At 42.9% G+C, this 18843-nt stretch overlaps 1 protein-coding gene across 1 annotated transcript in view; it reads left to right on the top strand.

The window, feature by feature from the left end:
• The window catches only part of rnf130 (ring finger protein 130), a 141631-nt gene extending 126898 nt beyond the window's left edge, over positions 1-14733 (top strand). Inside the window, 5 exon segments of the mRNA XM_072663203.1 lie at positions 3905-3987; positions 10123-10219; positions 10960-11155; positions 12753-12849; positions 13945-14733. Coding sequence (XP_072519304.1) covers positions 3905-3987; positions 10123-10219; positions 10960-11155; positions 12753-12849; positions 13945-13960 — 489 coding nt within the window. The 3' untranslated portion in view covers positions 13961-14733.
• The last annotated feature ends 4110 nt before the right edge of the window (positions 14734-18843 follow it).

Genomic DNA, 18843 nt, shown 5'->3' with positions numbered 1-18843 from the left:
TGAGCGAGGTGGAGGGTGGGGTGCTAACAGGGCATAAAGCCTAACATGAACCGTTTGCATAATTAACCAGGGAGGTAGAATGCGTTTAGGAGGGATGGCCCAAGCCGAACACTGACTGCTGAGTATTGGTCAATGCCGATCCGATCTTTGTGTTTTCACAGATAGGTTAGGTAAGATAAGCAAGGCTGCAAATAAATGTTACAGTAAAATATCATGACATTCTTTACTGATCCTTTTGTATTATGTTCTAATATCATTGATATCCAGTATGAAGCTCTAATATCATTAATATCCAGTATGAAGCTCTAATATCATTAATATCCAGTATGACATTCTAGTAACATTAATATCCAGTATGAAGCTCTAATATCATTAATATCCAGTATGAAGTTCTAATATCATTAATATCCAGTATGAAGCTCAAGGTATGATCCACAATCCAGAACCTAGGTAGAACAAAGGACACTGAGTAAACTGAGTGTTTCCGTTGGGTTTCTTTGACTCCAGCTGTTCTTCATGTGGAGTTCTCTCTGAAGCTGATCTTCCTTCCTCGTTCTGTGTGCTGGTGTGTTATTTTTGGTGGAGCTCCATCACATGCTGCTGCTCCTTCTAGCTGCTGTTTATCGGCTGACCAAGAGACGTTAGCAGCCCTGTGTGTGTGAGCTCCTGGGACTCAACACACACACACACGGTCCCAGTCGATGGTGCTGTGCTGAGAGGGGCCATTAGAAACTCAACACCGCTCACCACAGGACGACCTTGACCAGGACACGGCCAGGTGACAGAAATAGCTTCCAGAGGAAAAGATGCTTCCTGGAAGAACATCAGCAAGCGTGACAGAAAGGTGGGCGGCGTGATGGCGTCACTTGCTAACAGCTCGCTAGTGCCGGTGGAGTGGGGAAGCTGTTGTGGTTGAGGTCAGATGTAGAGTCACGCAGCAGTCTGAACATCTCAGCTCCAGATTAAAACAAGGCTGAGCTTCAGCTCTAACCATGTATAAACCGTTGAGCTGGAAGCACAGGCAGGGCACACGCTACAACACTACATGGGCAGCGCAACGTCTATCAAAAGTGAAGCAAACACAGGTCTAGCCCCTCTGCTGGCTGGTTGCAGGATGATGTGTAGCCCCGCCCATCTCAATATGTTTCAATGACTTAACTCCGCCCATTTCCATCTCAATTTCCTCCTGTAAACCGTCTCTCCAGCAGTTAGTTCTCTCTGCTAATACTAACCCATTCTTTATTTCCCCCAGAAATCAGTTTTTAACTCCTACTCTGCTCTGTTGTAAGAAGGCGGGGCTACACTTAGGAGTCGATTGATTGACAGCTTTTAATAGGAGACGATTATTAGAAATGTACTTGTGAAAAAAAAGTCTGTCCCCCACATCCACTAAATCATTTACCAGTGGAACAGCTGACCAACATGGCCAGATCAGACCGTCCCAGCGAGTTCAGCCCAGCAGCAGAACCTCAGGATGAGTGAAGAAGACTACAGGCAGCTCCACAGCTCACCACAGCATCTACCATCAGACAGAGACACACACTTGATCTTCATGGAGGAGAGCAAGGCGGAAACCCTTACCATCAAAAAAAAAAAACAACAGAGCAAGACTCTGGTCTCTCATTGTTTATGTTGAAGGTCTACCTTGAAACTACTTCCTCCATGTTTGGCAGCTGTACTTTAGCTGAGCTATCCTCACTGTGAACTCTGCTCTACCCCAAACTCCACCTACGAGGAGAGCTCACCCCGGCTCATTTAGATTTTTGGTTTCGTGAATCAGACAGGAGCAGTTTGTACTTTATTCTGTGCACTCCAGTTTGTGGGTTTGTTGTGGGTGTATTATACGCACACACACACAAAGTCCCCTGGTATCGGCTACTATAAAGCAGAAACAAGGTGAATGTTTTGCTTAGTGCTGTTTCCTGGCCTGAATTCTGCCCAGCACTCAGCTTTTGTCTCTACAGTTGAAGCTAAGCAGCATCCAAAGCGACAGAACTTGCTAGACTCTGCACCGCTATCCATTTCTACAGCACATGTCCAAAAGTATTCAGACACCCAAGGTCAAGCTCGCCATGACCAAAGCCATGACCTGTTTCTCTTCTCTGGGCCTGATTGATGGTGTGGTGGTGGTGGTGGTGTGCAGCTCCTGGAGCTGCTTTACTGCAGATCACTGCTTTTGTCTGACAGCAGTCTAACACTTCCTGAGCTGAGAGGTGCTGGAGGGCTGAAGTATCTCCACTGTGGGTCTAGATGTTGCTCAGGGCTTCAGTAGTGGTTAAGGAGCTCTACTCAAGTTATTTATAGGAAAGATACATTTAGTCTCTGCCATCGTTGTGCTGTAAGTCATTATGACTGGTTTATGACTGGCTTATGACTGGTTTATGAGTGTGTCTGAGCTGCTGGATACTGGGCAGCTTGTGGATGATCTATGTTGGGAAACTGAAATTGTGTCACACAGAAAATAGTCCCCGACTTCGGAGTTTTCGAGCTGGGCTTCTGGATTTTTGCAGCTCTAATTAGCTGTGAAGGATCTGTCCCGGAAACTTTTGGCAGCGTTTAACTTTTCTGAAACTCAGTCAGACTCCGGCCTTTAACCCTTGGAGCACCAAAAGCTCTGGAGCAATAACATCATATCAACTGCAGTGTCCCAACAGCATAAGGTCTATACTGTATACCCAATGACCATGTTAACATCTGCCACTACTAATATTACCACCATTAACCACCATTGCTCTCATTACTCACTCTATATTAGTTATACTATATTATAAATATTGTGATTATTATATTATGATGATGTGATTATGTTGCACACCTGAGCAGGACACGAGTCATGATGGTTTGATGACATTTATCAATAATCCAGAAATAGTTCTGATCACAGTAGGATAGATGGGTCCCTCCTTGTGAGTCTTGGTTCCTCATAAGGTTTCTTCTTCCAGCTCTGAGGGAGGTTCTCCTGCACTCGGGTCTTTGGCTGCTCACTGGGGGTCTTAGGTTTTCATGTTGATTTCTTGTCTTTTTATTGATTGTTTAAAGCTGCTTTGTGATGCCATCAGTTACAAAAAGCTATAAAAATAAATTTGATTTCATATCCTAATCTTAGTAGTGCAGGTTTGGCAATATTAAATATATGTTTTGTACTAACAGGAAGTGCAAACATACATAACTGCAAGTTCTCGTACCACCACTTGCTACAATTTTTATTCATTGTTATCCACCATTTTTTCTAATAATTGGTCCAGACATAAGTAGCTCCTCCCTCCTAATTTGGTATTGTTTTAGTTATTTAGTTAAAATAATTTGTTAGGAGTCTTTTGCCCAAGGACTCTTATTGGTGTAGCGCAGCATAGTCACCCAGACCGGGAATCGAACCCCAGTCTCCCACATGGTTTAACAGCTCACTGGCAGGGACTGGTGTTATCTGTTGCTCCACACCAACCACCACTTTGACACTTTTATCTATACTGCATTCTACATTCTCATCACCTAGCTAGTTTTACTAATTAGGGCACAATTGGGACACACCCATAGTGTCTCACCCTGACTAGCTTGTTCCCTTGTGGCTGTTGTGTTAACGTGTAACTAGTGTGATAGTTTATATATTTAGTTACATTCTGCTTCTCCTTATTTGATTATTCTCGGGCACACAGTGCTGTAATGGCACCGACCCAGTCGACCCCAGTCATATGCCGTCACACGGCTGTTGCTTAGCAACCCACGCTACCACACAGCAGGGATTACATCATCTCCTCGGCCTGCCGCTGCTTCCTCCAGCCTGTGTTAGCCGCTTCTGTCTGACCAGCCTCGCTCTCCAGAGCAGACGCGCTCCACCCTGCCTGCCGGTGGTTCAGCCCGCGAGGTTTTGCTTCACTTAGCCGGGTCTCTGTGCTTTGTTTTCCAGGAAACGGACCCTGACTTCAATCACTGCGCCGTGTGCATAGAAGGCTACCAGCTGAACGACGTGGTTCGCATTCTGCCGTGCAAGTAAGTGCTTGGGTTTATGGATTTAACCCTTAAAGGACCGGTATCATGGGAGACTGAGTCTTCCTTTACAACAGTGGATGTAGTGTAGAAACATAAGCTTCAAAGCACAACCTTCACTCCCCCTGCTTTGAAGTCACTGTTTCTGTGATGTCACAGAATCCATCACATTTACATATATCTGCCCAATCAGCCTACAGCAGCCTATAGCCATGCCCACATTAACACAGAGGCTACAAGGAGTGTTTAGAATGGAGTAAAGCACAATAAAGAACAGCCAATCAGAGCACAGATCATTTACATATATCAGTCTTAAACGGACAGAAAGTCTTTTAACTTTAGTCTTTAGTCTTCGCTGTACTTTAGAGGCGGTGTGATATATTAAATATCATCATGGCTGTGTTTGGGTCGCAGTGGATCATACCAGCTGTGATTTATATATTTACCATATCACTATATCCTATTTACCATATTTGCTGTAACACACCATCCCAAGAGCTCTCCTGCTTTTGTACAACAGCTTTAGAAAGTAAATAACACACAGGAGCTTTGAGCCTGGTTTCAAATGTGTATTTTTAGTTTCCTCCGCCAAAAAAGTAGTCCCAGCTTGGAGTAAAGCAGCCATTGTTGTTATCTAGCAGCCGGTGGGCAGTGGAATGATACAGGCATGGTAAAGAAATTGCTGTAGATATAACAACACAAGTTTCTTTCAACCAATCAGGTTATGTGGGTGGAGCTAGCTGTTGTATAATGAATATTCCGTAGTAGTTATTCGATAAACTGAATAATAACTGATAAATTAAAGCTTGTGTGTGTGTGTGTGTGTGTGTGTGTGTGTGTGTGAGAGAGAGGTGAGAGAGAAATTTGTTAGTAAATTGTGTTGGACTGGAGCTGTGACTCACTGCCCCCGCTGGACCTTCTCCAGTTATTTTTAGCGCTGCTTTCACTGACCTCCGAGCGGATTTAAAGCCATCTCGCTCACACACACACACACACACACACACACACACACACATGTACACACACACACACACACACACACACAGACACACACACACACACACACACACACACACTCACACACACACACACACACACACATGCCCTCACACACACACACACACACACACACACACACACACACACATGTACACACACACACACACACACTCACACAGACACACACACACACACACACACACACACACTCACACACACACACACACACACACACACACACACACACACACACATGCCCACACAGACAAAGACTTTTATTCCTCCTCTTATTGCTCCTAGAGTTTCCTGCACCATCTGCTACGTCTGTCACACAGCTGGACACCTGGACACAAACTTTCTAGGTCACCCCTCTACGATCACTCAGGGCACTGTACTCAGATACACCCCTCCAAAATCACTACTTTTTTTTCAACCATATTCAACATTAGTGCTGGACACAGAGGGAATTTGTGGATTCCGCCTTTAACCCAGTGAACACAAACACACTGAAGGGCCCTGCTTGAGGGTCCAATAGTGGCAGCTTGCCGGGTTTCAAACCCACAACCCTTTCATCAATAGCCCAGAGCTCTAACCACTGAGCCACCACTGAGCCCAATCACCCTGCCCAGATCACCCTACCCAAATCCCTCTACCCAAATCACTCTACCCCAACCACTCTCCCCAAATCACTCATTCTACCCAGATCACTCTACCCAAACCACTCTACCCAGATCACTCTACCCAAACCACTCATTCTACCCAGATCACTCTACCCAGATCACTCTACCCAGATCACTCTACCCAGATCATTCTACCCAGATCACTCTCCCCAGATCACTCTCCCCAGACCACTCTACCCAAACCACTCTACCCAGATCACTCTCCCCAGATCACTCTCCCCAGATCACTCTCCCCAGATCACTCTACCCAAACCACTCTACCCAGATCACTCTACCCAGATCACTCTACCCAAACCACTCTACCCAGACCACTCTCCCCAAATCACTCTTTCTACCCAGATCACTCTGCCCAGATCACTCTACCCAGATCACTCTACCCAGATCATTCTACCCAGATCACTCTCCCCAGATCATTCTACCCAGATCACTCTCCCCAGATCACTCTACCCAAACCACTCTACCCAGATCACTCTACCCAGATCACTCTACCCAGATCATTCTACCCAGATCACTCTCCCCAGATCACTCTACCCAAACCACTCTACCCAAACCACTCTCCCCAGATCACTCTCCCCAGATCACTCTCCCCAGATCACTCTCCCCAGATCACTCTCCCCAAACCACTCTACCCAAACCACTCTACCCAGACCACTCTACCCAAATCACTCTACCCAAATCAGTATACTCTGATCACTCACTATTTAAATCACTCTACTTTAATAACTTGGTTCACTGTATTGAAATAATAACCCCCAAATCACTCTTTGCTCTGTGGGAGAACAACAAGACACCCAGATAAGTCCAGGCTGTTTAGAAGGCAGCTTTTTTAAATGAAGGGATGAGGGGGAAATGCATTCTGTGGGTAGATGTGTCCAAACCTTTGGTCAGTAGTTTGTACTGAGCCTGTTTTAGCTCTCGTCTTAAGCTGCAGTGATTAAGATTTTAAACACTGCTTTCTAAGTGCACCATAAAACCTTCATCTCCGAGAAGTCTCTTCCATCTCGATCCTGAGAAAATATGAGCGTATGTGAATCAGCCTGCGAGCCTCCCCTGTCTGCTCCTCTGGCCTGATAGCCTCTATTATCTTCTCCACAGCAGTGCCAGATCTTTCAAAACAGCCCCAGTCCAGAGGGATTAAATCAGGATAAACATAATCTCCCTGCGGCCTGCGTTACTGTCCGGGTTATGATTGGGAATGCCTCAGAAGTGAAGCGTTATTGCGTGGCACTCTGCGGATTACGTAATCATTATTTACGAAGTGAACAGCAAAATCCTGCTGCTCTGAAACAGACAAAGCTTCGGCCTTCTTCGCTCTCAGCTCTGCAGTTCAGCATTAGAGCCACTGCAGGCAGTGCTCCCCCTAGTGGCCAAAGCTTAAACTCCTTTTGGGGTGAGATCACTGGGACTACACCCATCAGCCATAACATTAGCACCAGGTGAGATGAACAGCAGTAATTATTTTCATCTACAGGGTCTCGGTCTGTCAGGGGGTGGATCTACATATTAGTCATTGAGTGAACAGTCAGTTCTTGAAGGTGATGAAGGTGATGAAGCAGGAAAAATGGACAAGCGTAAGAATCTGAGACACTTTGACAAGACTGTCAAGACAAGACAAGAACATCTCTAGAACATCAGGCAGGTGGGGTGTTCAGTCCGGTATGCAGTGGTCAGTACCTACCAAAAGTGCTCAAAAAAAGTGCATCCACAAATGGCTCTGTTTTATTTTTAGTGAATAAAAAAAGAGATCTTCAGTTCATCAGGGTTTGGAATCAGTCCTTGAGTTAAAATCAATAACACAGAATGAGCAGAAGAAAGAACCGCTGAGGACGAATAGAGTGTGAGAAGTGCAAACGGAGGAAGACCTCGGTTGGTTTGTGTTTATTGTGGGACGATAAAGTGCACAGTTTTATCCCCACACTAAACACACAGCTGACTTCGGACTTCTCCAGGCACTGACGCCTGACTGAAATTGCGGAGGAGAGCAACACGCAAGCTGGGGAGTTTCAGGATGATCTAAGCAGTGTGGGTTTGGAGAGCATCAGAACCACTGAGAAAGAGAAGACAGGACTGGTGTGAGCAGCTCTGAGGGCAGAAGAGAGGAGGAAGGAAAAAGCAGAAGGAAGCAGATGATGCTGAGCTGCAGGAACTAAACTCAGTAATAATAATAATAATCATACACTACATGTCCAAATATTTGTGAACACCCGTTCTAATGAATGCATTCAGCTACTTTAAGCTGCACTCATTGCTGACACAGATGTGCAAATGCACACACAGCTAGTCTAGTCCCTGTAGAGAAGTACTGCCATTGGGGATGATGAGGTGAGGTGGTAATTATCCAACATCTTCACTAACGCTCTTGTTGCTGAATGCAATCAGAATCTAGTAGAAAGTCTTCTTCTCTGGACAGTAGAGACAGTTACTCCAACAGAAGCAGGATCAGCTCTTTAATACCCCTGATTTCAGAAGAAACAGTGAATTATTTGCTATTATACACTATATTTTTAAAGAAATGCAACCAAACAAATAAAAATGAATCAGTATAATAGTTAAGCATAATGTACCTAACTGTATAGTATAGTATAATATAATATAATATATACAACCAAACATATATCAGGTGTATCAGATGCTGTGGATTAAATGAAGAAAGAAAATAAGCCTCCTATCTTTACCCTTATCTGCGTCTCTCCTCCTAACCAGGTGTGTGTGTGTGTGTGTGTGTGCATATGTGTGTGTTTGCGTGGGAGTGTCAGTCCTTCTGTTCTGGATCAATAGGCCAGAGCCGAGCTAATGGCACATCACTTGACCCAGTCAGAGCCATTCAATTTACGTCCTACTGCATTACCCCTCTGTGTCTCATGTATCCACTTTAAAGAACGTGTGTAAGTTCAGTTCCTTATATCAGCAGCTATTTGTCTTTACCAGCCCATTCAGTCTACATTCTCCTATACACTAGAGTAAGATATACTGTACTACTCCATCATCGCCTCAATAAACACTCCTATACACTAGAATAGGAGATATTAGTCTATAAACACCTCAATAAACACTCCTATACACTTGAATAGGAGATATTAGTCTATAAACCCCTTAATAAACACTCCTATACACTAGAATAGGAGATATTAGTCTATAAACACCTCAATAAACACTCCTATACACTAGAATAGGAGATATTAGTCCATAAACACCTCAATAAACACTCCTATACACTAGAATAGGAGATATTAGTCCATAAACACCTCAATAAACACTCCTATACACTAGAATAGGAGATATTAGTCTATAAACACCTCAATAAACACTCCTATACACTAGAATAGGAGATATTAGTCCATACACACCTCAATAAACACTCCTATACACTAGAATAGAAGATATTAGTCCATACACACCTCAATAAACACTCCTATACACTAGAATAGGAGATATTAGTCCATAAACACCTCAATAAATACTCCTATACGCTAGAATAGGAGATATTAGTCTATAAACACCTCAATAAACACTCCTATACACTAGAATATGAGCCATTAGTCCATACACACCTCAATAAACACTCCTATACACTAGAATAGGAGATATTAGTCTATAAACACCTCAATAAACACTCCTATACACTAGAATAGGAGATATTAGTCCATAAACACCTCAATAAACACTCCTATACACTAGAATAGGAGATATTAGTCTATAAACACCTCAATAAACACTCCTATACACTAGAATAGGAGATATTAGTCCATACACACCTCAATAAACACTCCTTTGGTCTGGAATTGTTAACACATAAATGCTAAACACACACACATGCAGAACAGACAAGGTGTGTGTGTGTGTGTGTATGGTAAACACCCTCATCATTAATTCATACCACTATGCGTATGCTCTCTCTCTCCATCAAAGCAAATAAAACTCCTGCTGGAGTGTTTGTCAGGCTGATTATTGTAAACACACACACACACACACACACACACACACACACACACACACACACACACATAAGACATTCTTACACAGCATTGGCACCCAGAGCTGTTTGCCCAGGTCCACTAATGCTGCACTGACAGTCTGACAGTGGAGTTATATTACTGCACTGATCTGAGGTCTGTACACGCCTACTGATAAACAGCCTTTTAGAACCAACACACCAAATAAGACTATTTAGATCCCACTGAACCCACAACACACCAACAAACTAACCATCCAACTCACCAACACACCAAAACATTAGCTTCATGTTGATCTGCTCCAGAGAGTCCTATTCTATTGGCAGTACTTCTCTACAGGGACTAGACAGGCTGAGAAATATCATTAAATAATAATGGAAAGAATCGTAATTGAGTTGAGGTCAGATTTACACCCCCAGAGTGAAGCGAAAGTGTGATATATGACCTCACACTCAGAGAGATGACCACACTGACCAGGCTGATGACCCTGTCATTTTCTGTTTCAGGCATGTGTTCCATAAGATGTGTGTGGACCCCTGGCTGAATGAACACTGCACCTGTCCCATGTGCAAACTCAACATCCTTAAAGCTCTGGGCATCTTGGTGAGCACACACACACACACACACACACACATATTTGTTTTACTCGATTTGTGAGGACCATCTTTGTTTTTTTGTTTTTTTTGTATCATTGTATCTACCCCTAATCCTAACCCTAATCCTAACCTTAAGCATAAACCCTTAACCCAAGTAAAAGCTGATCTTTTCCAAAAAGGTTGAGTTTGTGTTGAAAGCAGTGTGTTTGTGTTTAGAGCTGCTGCTGCTGCTGCTGCTGCTGCTGCTGCTGCTGTTGTTGTTGTTGTTGTTGTTGTTGTTGTTGTTGTGGGATTTGTTGCGTGATCTTATGCTGAACGTTGATGTTAGACTCTGTCCCACGCGTTCAGACGTGATCTGGAGGCCCAGGAGGCAGCTTTTATCAACATGTTTATCTCGGTAATCAGAAGCAGCTCCTGCAGAAGCTTTATTGCTTTACTGAGGGAAGTGTAACGGTGCTGTGTGCTGGAATCAGCTGATTCTAAAGTTGTGCTGTACTACCCTCTAGTGGCCAAAGGAGATATTGCAGCAGAGTGCTGCAGAACCTTATTGGCCATTTCTACATGCAGGAGGAACAGGGTACAGGGCCTGTGTAATCAGGAAAATAAACAAAAACAAAAACAACAGTAACAAAACATAATAATAATGTGTTTTATTTATGAGCGCCTATCGAGGACTGTGTGCAGTAAAAATAACACTGTCAACTGTTGACCCGGTGTGTGTGTGTGTGTGTGTGTGTGTTTTTGCAGCCTAACCTGCCGTGTGTGGATAATGTGGCATTTGATATGGAGCGTGTGTCGCGCAGCCAGAGCTCCAGTCACCGGGGGGCGCTGGTGGACCTGTCGGAGAGCGTCAGTCTGGAGCCACTGCGGCTGTCTGGCTCCACCCAGCTGCCCTCAGATTCCGAACTGACCACTCGCTCGGACATCAACATCGCAGTGACCAGTAAGAGTCCACCGCTCTCTCACTCGCTCTCTCTCTCTCGCTCTCTCTCTCTCGCTCTCTCTCATACGCTCTCTCTCCCTGTCTTTATATATATATATATCCTCACTTTTCCTTTCTCTCTCTCTCTTATACCCTCTCTCTCTCTTACGCGCTCTCTTAGTCTTTATATATATATCCTTTTCTTTCCTTGCTCCGTCTCTCTCTCTCTCTCTCTCTCTCTCTCTCTCTCTCTCTCTCTCTGTCTTTGTTCGACTTGCTGCTTTAAAAAGTCAGGAATGTTAATTAATTCTAATTAATGAATTAATTAAAATCATCCTGAGGTTATTTAAAAGTAATGTTATCGGTGTGAGGGTGGTGTGAGGGTGGTGTAAGGGGACTCTGTGGAGTACAGAAGATGGTAATTGCAGTAAACCTGGAACCTGAGCGAGCTTCCCTGTGTTTCATACTGCATTATTAGCTGCAGCTCCTGCAGCACTAGTGTGGGGTTCTATAGGGTTCTACATGAGAACAGGGCACCAGCACCTCATTACCTGTTCCTGGTTCCAGTCTTCAGATACATAAATGCGTGTTCAGGTGTTCCTTCAGGGAGCAGGTCTGCAGGTTCAGTTCTTAAGCGTGTCGTTTGTAACACAGATAACAGTGCAGCATGTGCTGCATGAGAACGAAGAACACCATGTCCAAATGTTTGTAGACACACCTTCAAATGAATGTATTCTCTTTACTGCTACTACTGGCTACTTGAAGCTGCACCCATTGCTGACACAGATGTGCAAATGCACGCACACAGCTTGTCTAGTCCCTGTAGAGAAGAAGTACTGCCAATATGCCAGGTGCCAGGTGTGGGCTAGAGGGGTATAAAGCCCCCCAGCATTGAAGAGCTGTGGAGCAGTGGAAGAGCTGTGTTCTCTGGAATGATGGTGGTGGTGACCCCACTAATGCTCTTCTTGGTGAAATTAATCAAATCCTTACACCAATGCTCTTCCAAAATCTAGTAGTTCACTGGACAGTTGAGACAGTTACTCCAACAAAAGCAGCATAGACATTTTTTAATAAGGTTGATTTCGGGAGAAATTATGAATGAGCAGGTGTCCCAATACTTTTGTCCAAATAAAAAAATGTATTAAGCGCTTGCTGTTAGTACGAGATGGTTTGGTATGTTAAGGTTGTGTGCCAAACATGCACTATTAAAATTAGTATATAGTCTATACCTCATAGTGCGAGTGTGTAGTGCGCGATTGGGACGCAGCCCAGGACTGTACGTGTCGGTTCTGCTGCTCTTTGTGATTAAATGGGTGATTATTTCTGTGCTGTTGTGAAACTCGAGCGTCAGGATCTGCAGCTGTCCAGCTCCAGACGTTTTTTTGCGCATGTGTGTGTGTATACCTCTTCGACTGCTTTCCTCCGCGGCGTCTGTCTGCTTTAGCCCTCAGTAGGGGGCGCTGTGTCTCTTCTCTCTGCAGGTCGTTCCTCCTCTCTCTTTCCGTTTCTCTCCACTGCCCTTCCTTTCCGCCTCTTTCCGCTCTCCCGCAACGATTCGGCTGCCCCCGGCGTCGTCCACTGCAGACAGTGACCGTTCCTCCTTTTACTCTGTTGACAGAGGAGTGGTTTATTGTGGCCAGTTTCGGCGTCCTCAGCGCTCTGACGCTGTGCTACATGATCATCAGAGCCACCAGCTACGCCGGCCCCAGCCCTGAGTGAGTTCAGCTTTGGTTTATCAGCTCTCTAAAATCACAGACTGTTAGGAATTAACCAGAGTTCACAGCCCTCAGGCTTCCTCAGGTCATTGGTGTCCTCCTTCAATACTACTGAGGCACTTCTGCCTCCGATCCACAGCAGTGCGTACAGTCTTGACAAACAGCCTAAAAATAAACTAAAATATACTAAATATACTGAAACAATTATAATGGTGAGAAAAACATTCACTTACTAATCCCAGACCCTGCAGTAATACAGAACAGTCAAAAGTTTGGGTACTTCTATGATTTTTATTGCTATTTTCACAATTGTAGGACTATTGTAAAGTCATCAAGACAGTTTTAATGCATGTGTAATTACTACAGTCAGACATATAAAAAAAAAACAGTAATTTTTGATTGCTGTCCTCCTGAGACCCGGACTTTTGCTTGGTGTGTAACATTTTTAATTTCTCCTAGCTATTTGGGAATAGTAGGACCTAAGTATAAAAACTAAACTCATACGAGGCCAAAAGGTCAAAGTTTTAAAAAATGAAGTATGATGGTGCAGAGGACACAGGGTCTCGAGAGGTTAATTTATACTTTATATTATTGCCCCTTATTCCATAATGCATTTATAGCATATACAGAATTATGCAGGTATTCTAGACTCATAAGCACATTGTCTGGGGTCATTTCTCTCAGCAGTAATTCTACTGTAAACAAATGTGTGAATATATACACAGTGATGGAGAAGCACCACCACCTTCTGTAGGAGTGTTATTATTAGCAGCTTTTATACAACGTGTGTATATAAATAACATGTATCTCCATTTTTGTCCGTTTTTGGTTTTCTCCATGGTCTGAACCCTGTAGCTGAATCTGTACACTGTGTTGTTAAATCTGGATGCATGGACCAATAGAAATGCTCAAATTACTCAATTTATTTATTTTTTCCTTTTACACTAATTTCCATTTAGAGTTCAGAACATTTTGTGCCTTCTGCTGTAAAGACCTTGTTTAAAGGTGACCAGAGAGATGAAGCTGCTGTGATGAAGCTGTGTGTTCTGTCACTGTGATGAAGGTTAAAGTGGAGTTGTGCTTCCTGTGTTTCAGGTGGGAGATGGAGTGAAGACTCTGCAAGCAACCCATACAAACATGAGTTCTGATACTGCAGCATGCTCCGAATGTTATGTTTGCACTTAAAATCTGACAGAAATGGAAGTCAGGTCGTGTTCGAGTGAAGCATTTTCTATCCAGTAGATCTGAGATCTCACACTTTTCACTTTTAGTAAGTCAGGGCTCAGAAAGCATTTAGCAGTATTAGTAGAGCTGATAGTTTAGACTGTTTAGACTGTGACCTGCTGCATAAAACATGAGGATCTGGACTGATATGCTAGCGCTGAGGCTTTTATCCTGTGTGCCATAAGAAAAGAAAAAACTCTCTTAATACACGCATCCTTTCAAACACTGGGAATCAATATTCTATTAACCATAGAAAATAAATCTGACTGCAGATAAATTAATAATTAATCTTCATCATTTTCATTTCCAGAATAATTCCTAAAAAAATATTTATGATCAAATTAATAACCCAAATGAATTTAATGAATAAAATTATTATTCAGAATAAATAGAATCAGAGAATTGCAGAATGTGATATTTATGTTCCTAATATTCTCAAACAGAGGTTGTGTTTATATGATTGAAATCTACCTGGTAGTTATTATTGTATGTAAAGCAGGCCAGTTAATGAAGATTTAACATGCTTGAATGGTGCTGTTTATTCAGAAGAGATGCAGCTTCAGTGTCGAGTTTCTTCATTCAGCTGATCCGTCTTTGTGCCTTTTGTGAAAGAATGTGGAATAAATGTCGGGCTGGATTAAACTGAGCTGAAGTCTTTTACTCTGTGTTTGAGTCATTTGTTCGTGTTGAGAGTTGAGTCGGGTTCGGCTGCCTGTTCGAATAGACTTTGTATTTGACCTCAGGGCCAAACAGGTCACCAAACTGACCAACTGTACGCTTCACCTGGGATACCACTGCAACTGCTTAGCAACAATATGGCAACCGCCTGTGACACCTTAGCCACTGCTTTGCAACCACCTGTATCTGTAAACACCTGTAACACAAAGCCATAGAAACCACTTGGAACAGCATAGCAACCACCTAGCAGCTGCACCATTTGGGATACCAAGTTTTTTATTATATATATATATAAAATGTATTTATTTTGTGTGTGTGTGTGTGTGCTTTTTTGTGTGGTTTGTTTTGCTATCTGGATAGGAAAAAGACGTCTGGTGAGCTTCAAAATGATGAAATTACTAATGAATTATTAATATAGTATTAAATTATCATTTACATTGTAGAATAGATAATCTAATGCCTCTGGATGTATTTAAATCTCTACCAACTACAGTGCCCAACATTGATATTAAAATATAATTACATATAATCTAATATTACATAATGCCACCAACATACTGCTTATGCTGAACAGTCACTCTGTACAGTAGTGAGTCATTACTCACTCATATTTCCATTATTTTGTTATCAGGGATATCATAACTGATTAGGTACACCCTAGCAACCACATGGAACAGGATAGCAACTGCCTAGCAACGATGTTGCTGCCATTGCTTATGATTAGCATCACTGTGCATAATAGTATATTAGATTAGTATATTAAATAATAGTTATTTCCTGCTCATCATAGCATTATTATATTATTATTTTTGTTGTACCATCAATGTATCACAAGATGGATTATTAGTTATTAAAAATGGCAATATTACAAAATACCTCAATATATTTTCATTACATTTAATATATTTACTTATTGCATATTGTTTTATAGCAGATACTGAATATTTTATAGTAGCTAAAATAAATAATAGAAGTTGACTGAATAATTGGTCTTAAAATTTAAACTGTAAACCTGGGGATCGAGGAGTGAAACATTTTTCCCATTTTTCATTTTTTCAAATGCGGCTCAGCCAATCAGGTTGTACAGTGAAATGTTTAACTCCTGTCTTCTCCTCCTCCCTCAGGTGGCCATTTCTTCAGCCGGAGCTCCGGCTCCCCCCGCAGCGTGGTGTGCGAGATGGAGCTTCCTGATATCCAGGCGTCTCTGGACATGTATGACGAGAACAAGTCATGAGAACACGCCTCCTCGTGCTCTGTGCCCCCCATCCCCGTGCCCCTCCCAAGTCCCAGCCTGAGGGGGCCAACACTTTCCTATTGAAAACAGAAGCTTGGACAATGACCACAATGACAATGGAGACTGATTTTACTGATTTTACCCTGACCAGAGGGTTTGGGCTGGACACGAAAACCCTCCCTACACTTCCAGACCTTGTTTTCTCTCTCTCTGACATTCTCAGACTCTCTTTTCAGAGGGTCGGTTTGTTTCTTTGCTCTTTTCAATTCCAATGCTGTCTGTCTGTCTGTCTGTCTGACCGAACCTGTTTCATGTATGTTCTCTACTGATCGTTTTTAATGTCCAGATGCTTATTTGACTCCGATGGACAGTCTGGACTGGTGGACGGACATTTGAGCCGCTTTTGTAGCTAAAGGCCTCTGAACTCTTCTTCCATGTGAGCTGAATGCAGCTCGCTGCCCTCAGTGCTGACCGGTTAGCACTCGAAATGAAACTTCTATTGACAAATCAGCATTTCTTCCCTTGTAGAACAGAAAAGGGTATTTCTCTGTACATAGAAAAGTTTAAAACCTGTATCTAACGACAAGCCTGGAATAACTACACCGAGTACTACTCGGCCCCTTGTAAGGGGGGCAAATGTATACACTATATGTCCAAAAGTGTCCTGACACCCCTTCTAAGTAGTGGATTCTGCTATTGTAAGGTACACCCATTGTTAAAATTAATGTCCAGCCATATAATCTCCATAGAAATTAAGATGTAGCGATAGGATGGGACGTTCTGGAGAAGTCTGAGGCCACCATGAGCAATGCCAAGGGTCAACCCTAGAGAGGTCTAAAGCTCCCAGTAGTTGGGAGTAGGTTCTCTGAAGTGGTGGAGCTCCAGTGAACTCACTTGGGTTGTTGGCTTAGATCCACAAAGCTCTATTCCGAACATCTTTGGGATGAGTTGGAGCGCTGAAGATCCACTGAGCTGTTCTGGGATAAGTTGGAGCGATAAACCACAGTGATATGAGTTGGGTAAACTACGCTCCATTAAGATCATTCTTGAAATGAGATGGCGCGATGATCTTCATTAAGAACATCCTAGGATTAGTTGGAGCCATGAAGCACCATTGAAAGCATAAATGGGATGAGTAGGAGTGGCAAAGCTTAATTACAAGCATCTTTGGAATGAGTTGAAGTGCTGAAGCTCCATTAAAACATCTAAGGGATGAGTTGGGGTGATGACCTTCACTGAAAACATCTACGGGATGAGTTGCAGTGATGAAGCTCCACTGAGAACAAGTCTTGGGGTTATCTGGAGGAAGGACCTTCTTTAGGGTCATCCTGGTGAAGTCCAGGATTGGCGAAGCTCCTGAATCTCGAAAACAAGTCTCGGGATGAGCTGTGAGAGTGATGAAGCTCCATTAAATACAGTTCATTTCACAAAGCTCCACGATTAACAGTCCTGGGATGAGTTGGAGGGACTACTTTCCTTTGACTTCCATTGGGAGCTTCGGGAAGATGGGCTTCCATTTGTGATGCTTACTGCAAACCAAAAAAAAAGTCTTGGCAGGTGAAAGCAGGCTAGAGCATCTGGAATGTAGGCAATATTTCCTACATTTACATTAAAAACAACTGCAGGCCTCATCTCAACCTGACCTCACGAATGCTCTCGTGGCTGAATCCCGTCAGCAATCCAGTCCTCACAGCAATGTTCCAAGTCTTTCCCGAAGAGTAAAGGCTGTTACTGCAGGAAAGGGAGACCCTTGATTTTAGAAGAAAATATGTTGGGTAAACAGCTGTACGGATACTTTTAGACATAGACTGTATATGAATATATCCAGTATTTGCATATATATATATATATATATTTACATATATATATCTATACATCCGTATATATCTCTCAAGTGACCTCTTAGCACTGTCTGTCTCTCCTGGACCTCGTTGCTTGTCCTCAGTCTCTTTGTGTTCTGTTTTTTGTATTTTGAAGGTGAAGATCTGTGATCACGAAGGGCAGCCTCACAGTTGGGTACTGATTCTGGGTCACTTGAGCCTTTTCCCTCCAGACATGTACAATCAGTTGGGGTGAGGGGTGGAGGTGGGGGGCAGTAACCGTGGCCCAGGATTGGTGCTGGACTCTGGTCCTGCTTTGTGTTGGTGGTGGAAATGGATGACCTGTGTTGCGTTCTGCCTCAGCATTAAAACTCGTCATAATTGCCTCTGCCTCTTGTTTTTGTTTAGTGGTGAAATTCATCATTAAACTGATGCTCTTTTCCACCTGAATTACCAAGCTGCTGGGTTGTCTACTCAGGAAAGATCCCTCGCTAGTGTGAGGGGCGGCTGACTGTATTTACCCTTGAGCTACGATAATACGACACACACACACACACACAATACCTGATACTCAGGCACAACAGTAGAGTGATTACAAAGGGCAGTATTTGAGACCTATATAGAACGATACACAATATATGATACCTCTATACACAGATAGATATCTGCTACTTAATACCATGATACAAAGATACATATCATGTGATACCTTGATATAAAGATAGGGTTTTATCTCAGAAGGGGAATATATCTATACATCTCAGAGTGGGTATATATCTCAGAGTGGGTATATATCTCAGAGTGGGTATATATATCTCAGAGTGGGTATATATCTCAGAGTGGGTATATATCTCAGAGTGGGTATATATATCTCAGAGTGGGTATATATCTCAGAGTGGGTATATATCTCAGAGTGGGTATATATATCTCAGAGTGGGTATATATATATATCTCAGAGTGGGTATATATATATCTCAGAGTGGGTATATATATATATCTCAGAGTGGGTATATATCTCAGAGTGGGTATATATCTATA

This window comes from Salminus brasiliensis, chromosome 19 (assembly GCF_030463535.1).
Source record: "Salminus brasiliensis chromosome 19, fSalBra1.hap2, whole genome shotgun sequence".
NCBI classification, from domain to species: Eukaryota; Metazoa; Chordata; class Actinopteri; order Characiformes; family Bryconidae; genus Salminus; species Salminus brasiliensis.
The sequence above is the reverse complement of the archived record's forward strand: the minus strand, read 5'-3'. Positions and strand labels throughout refer to the sequence as shown.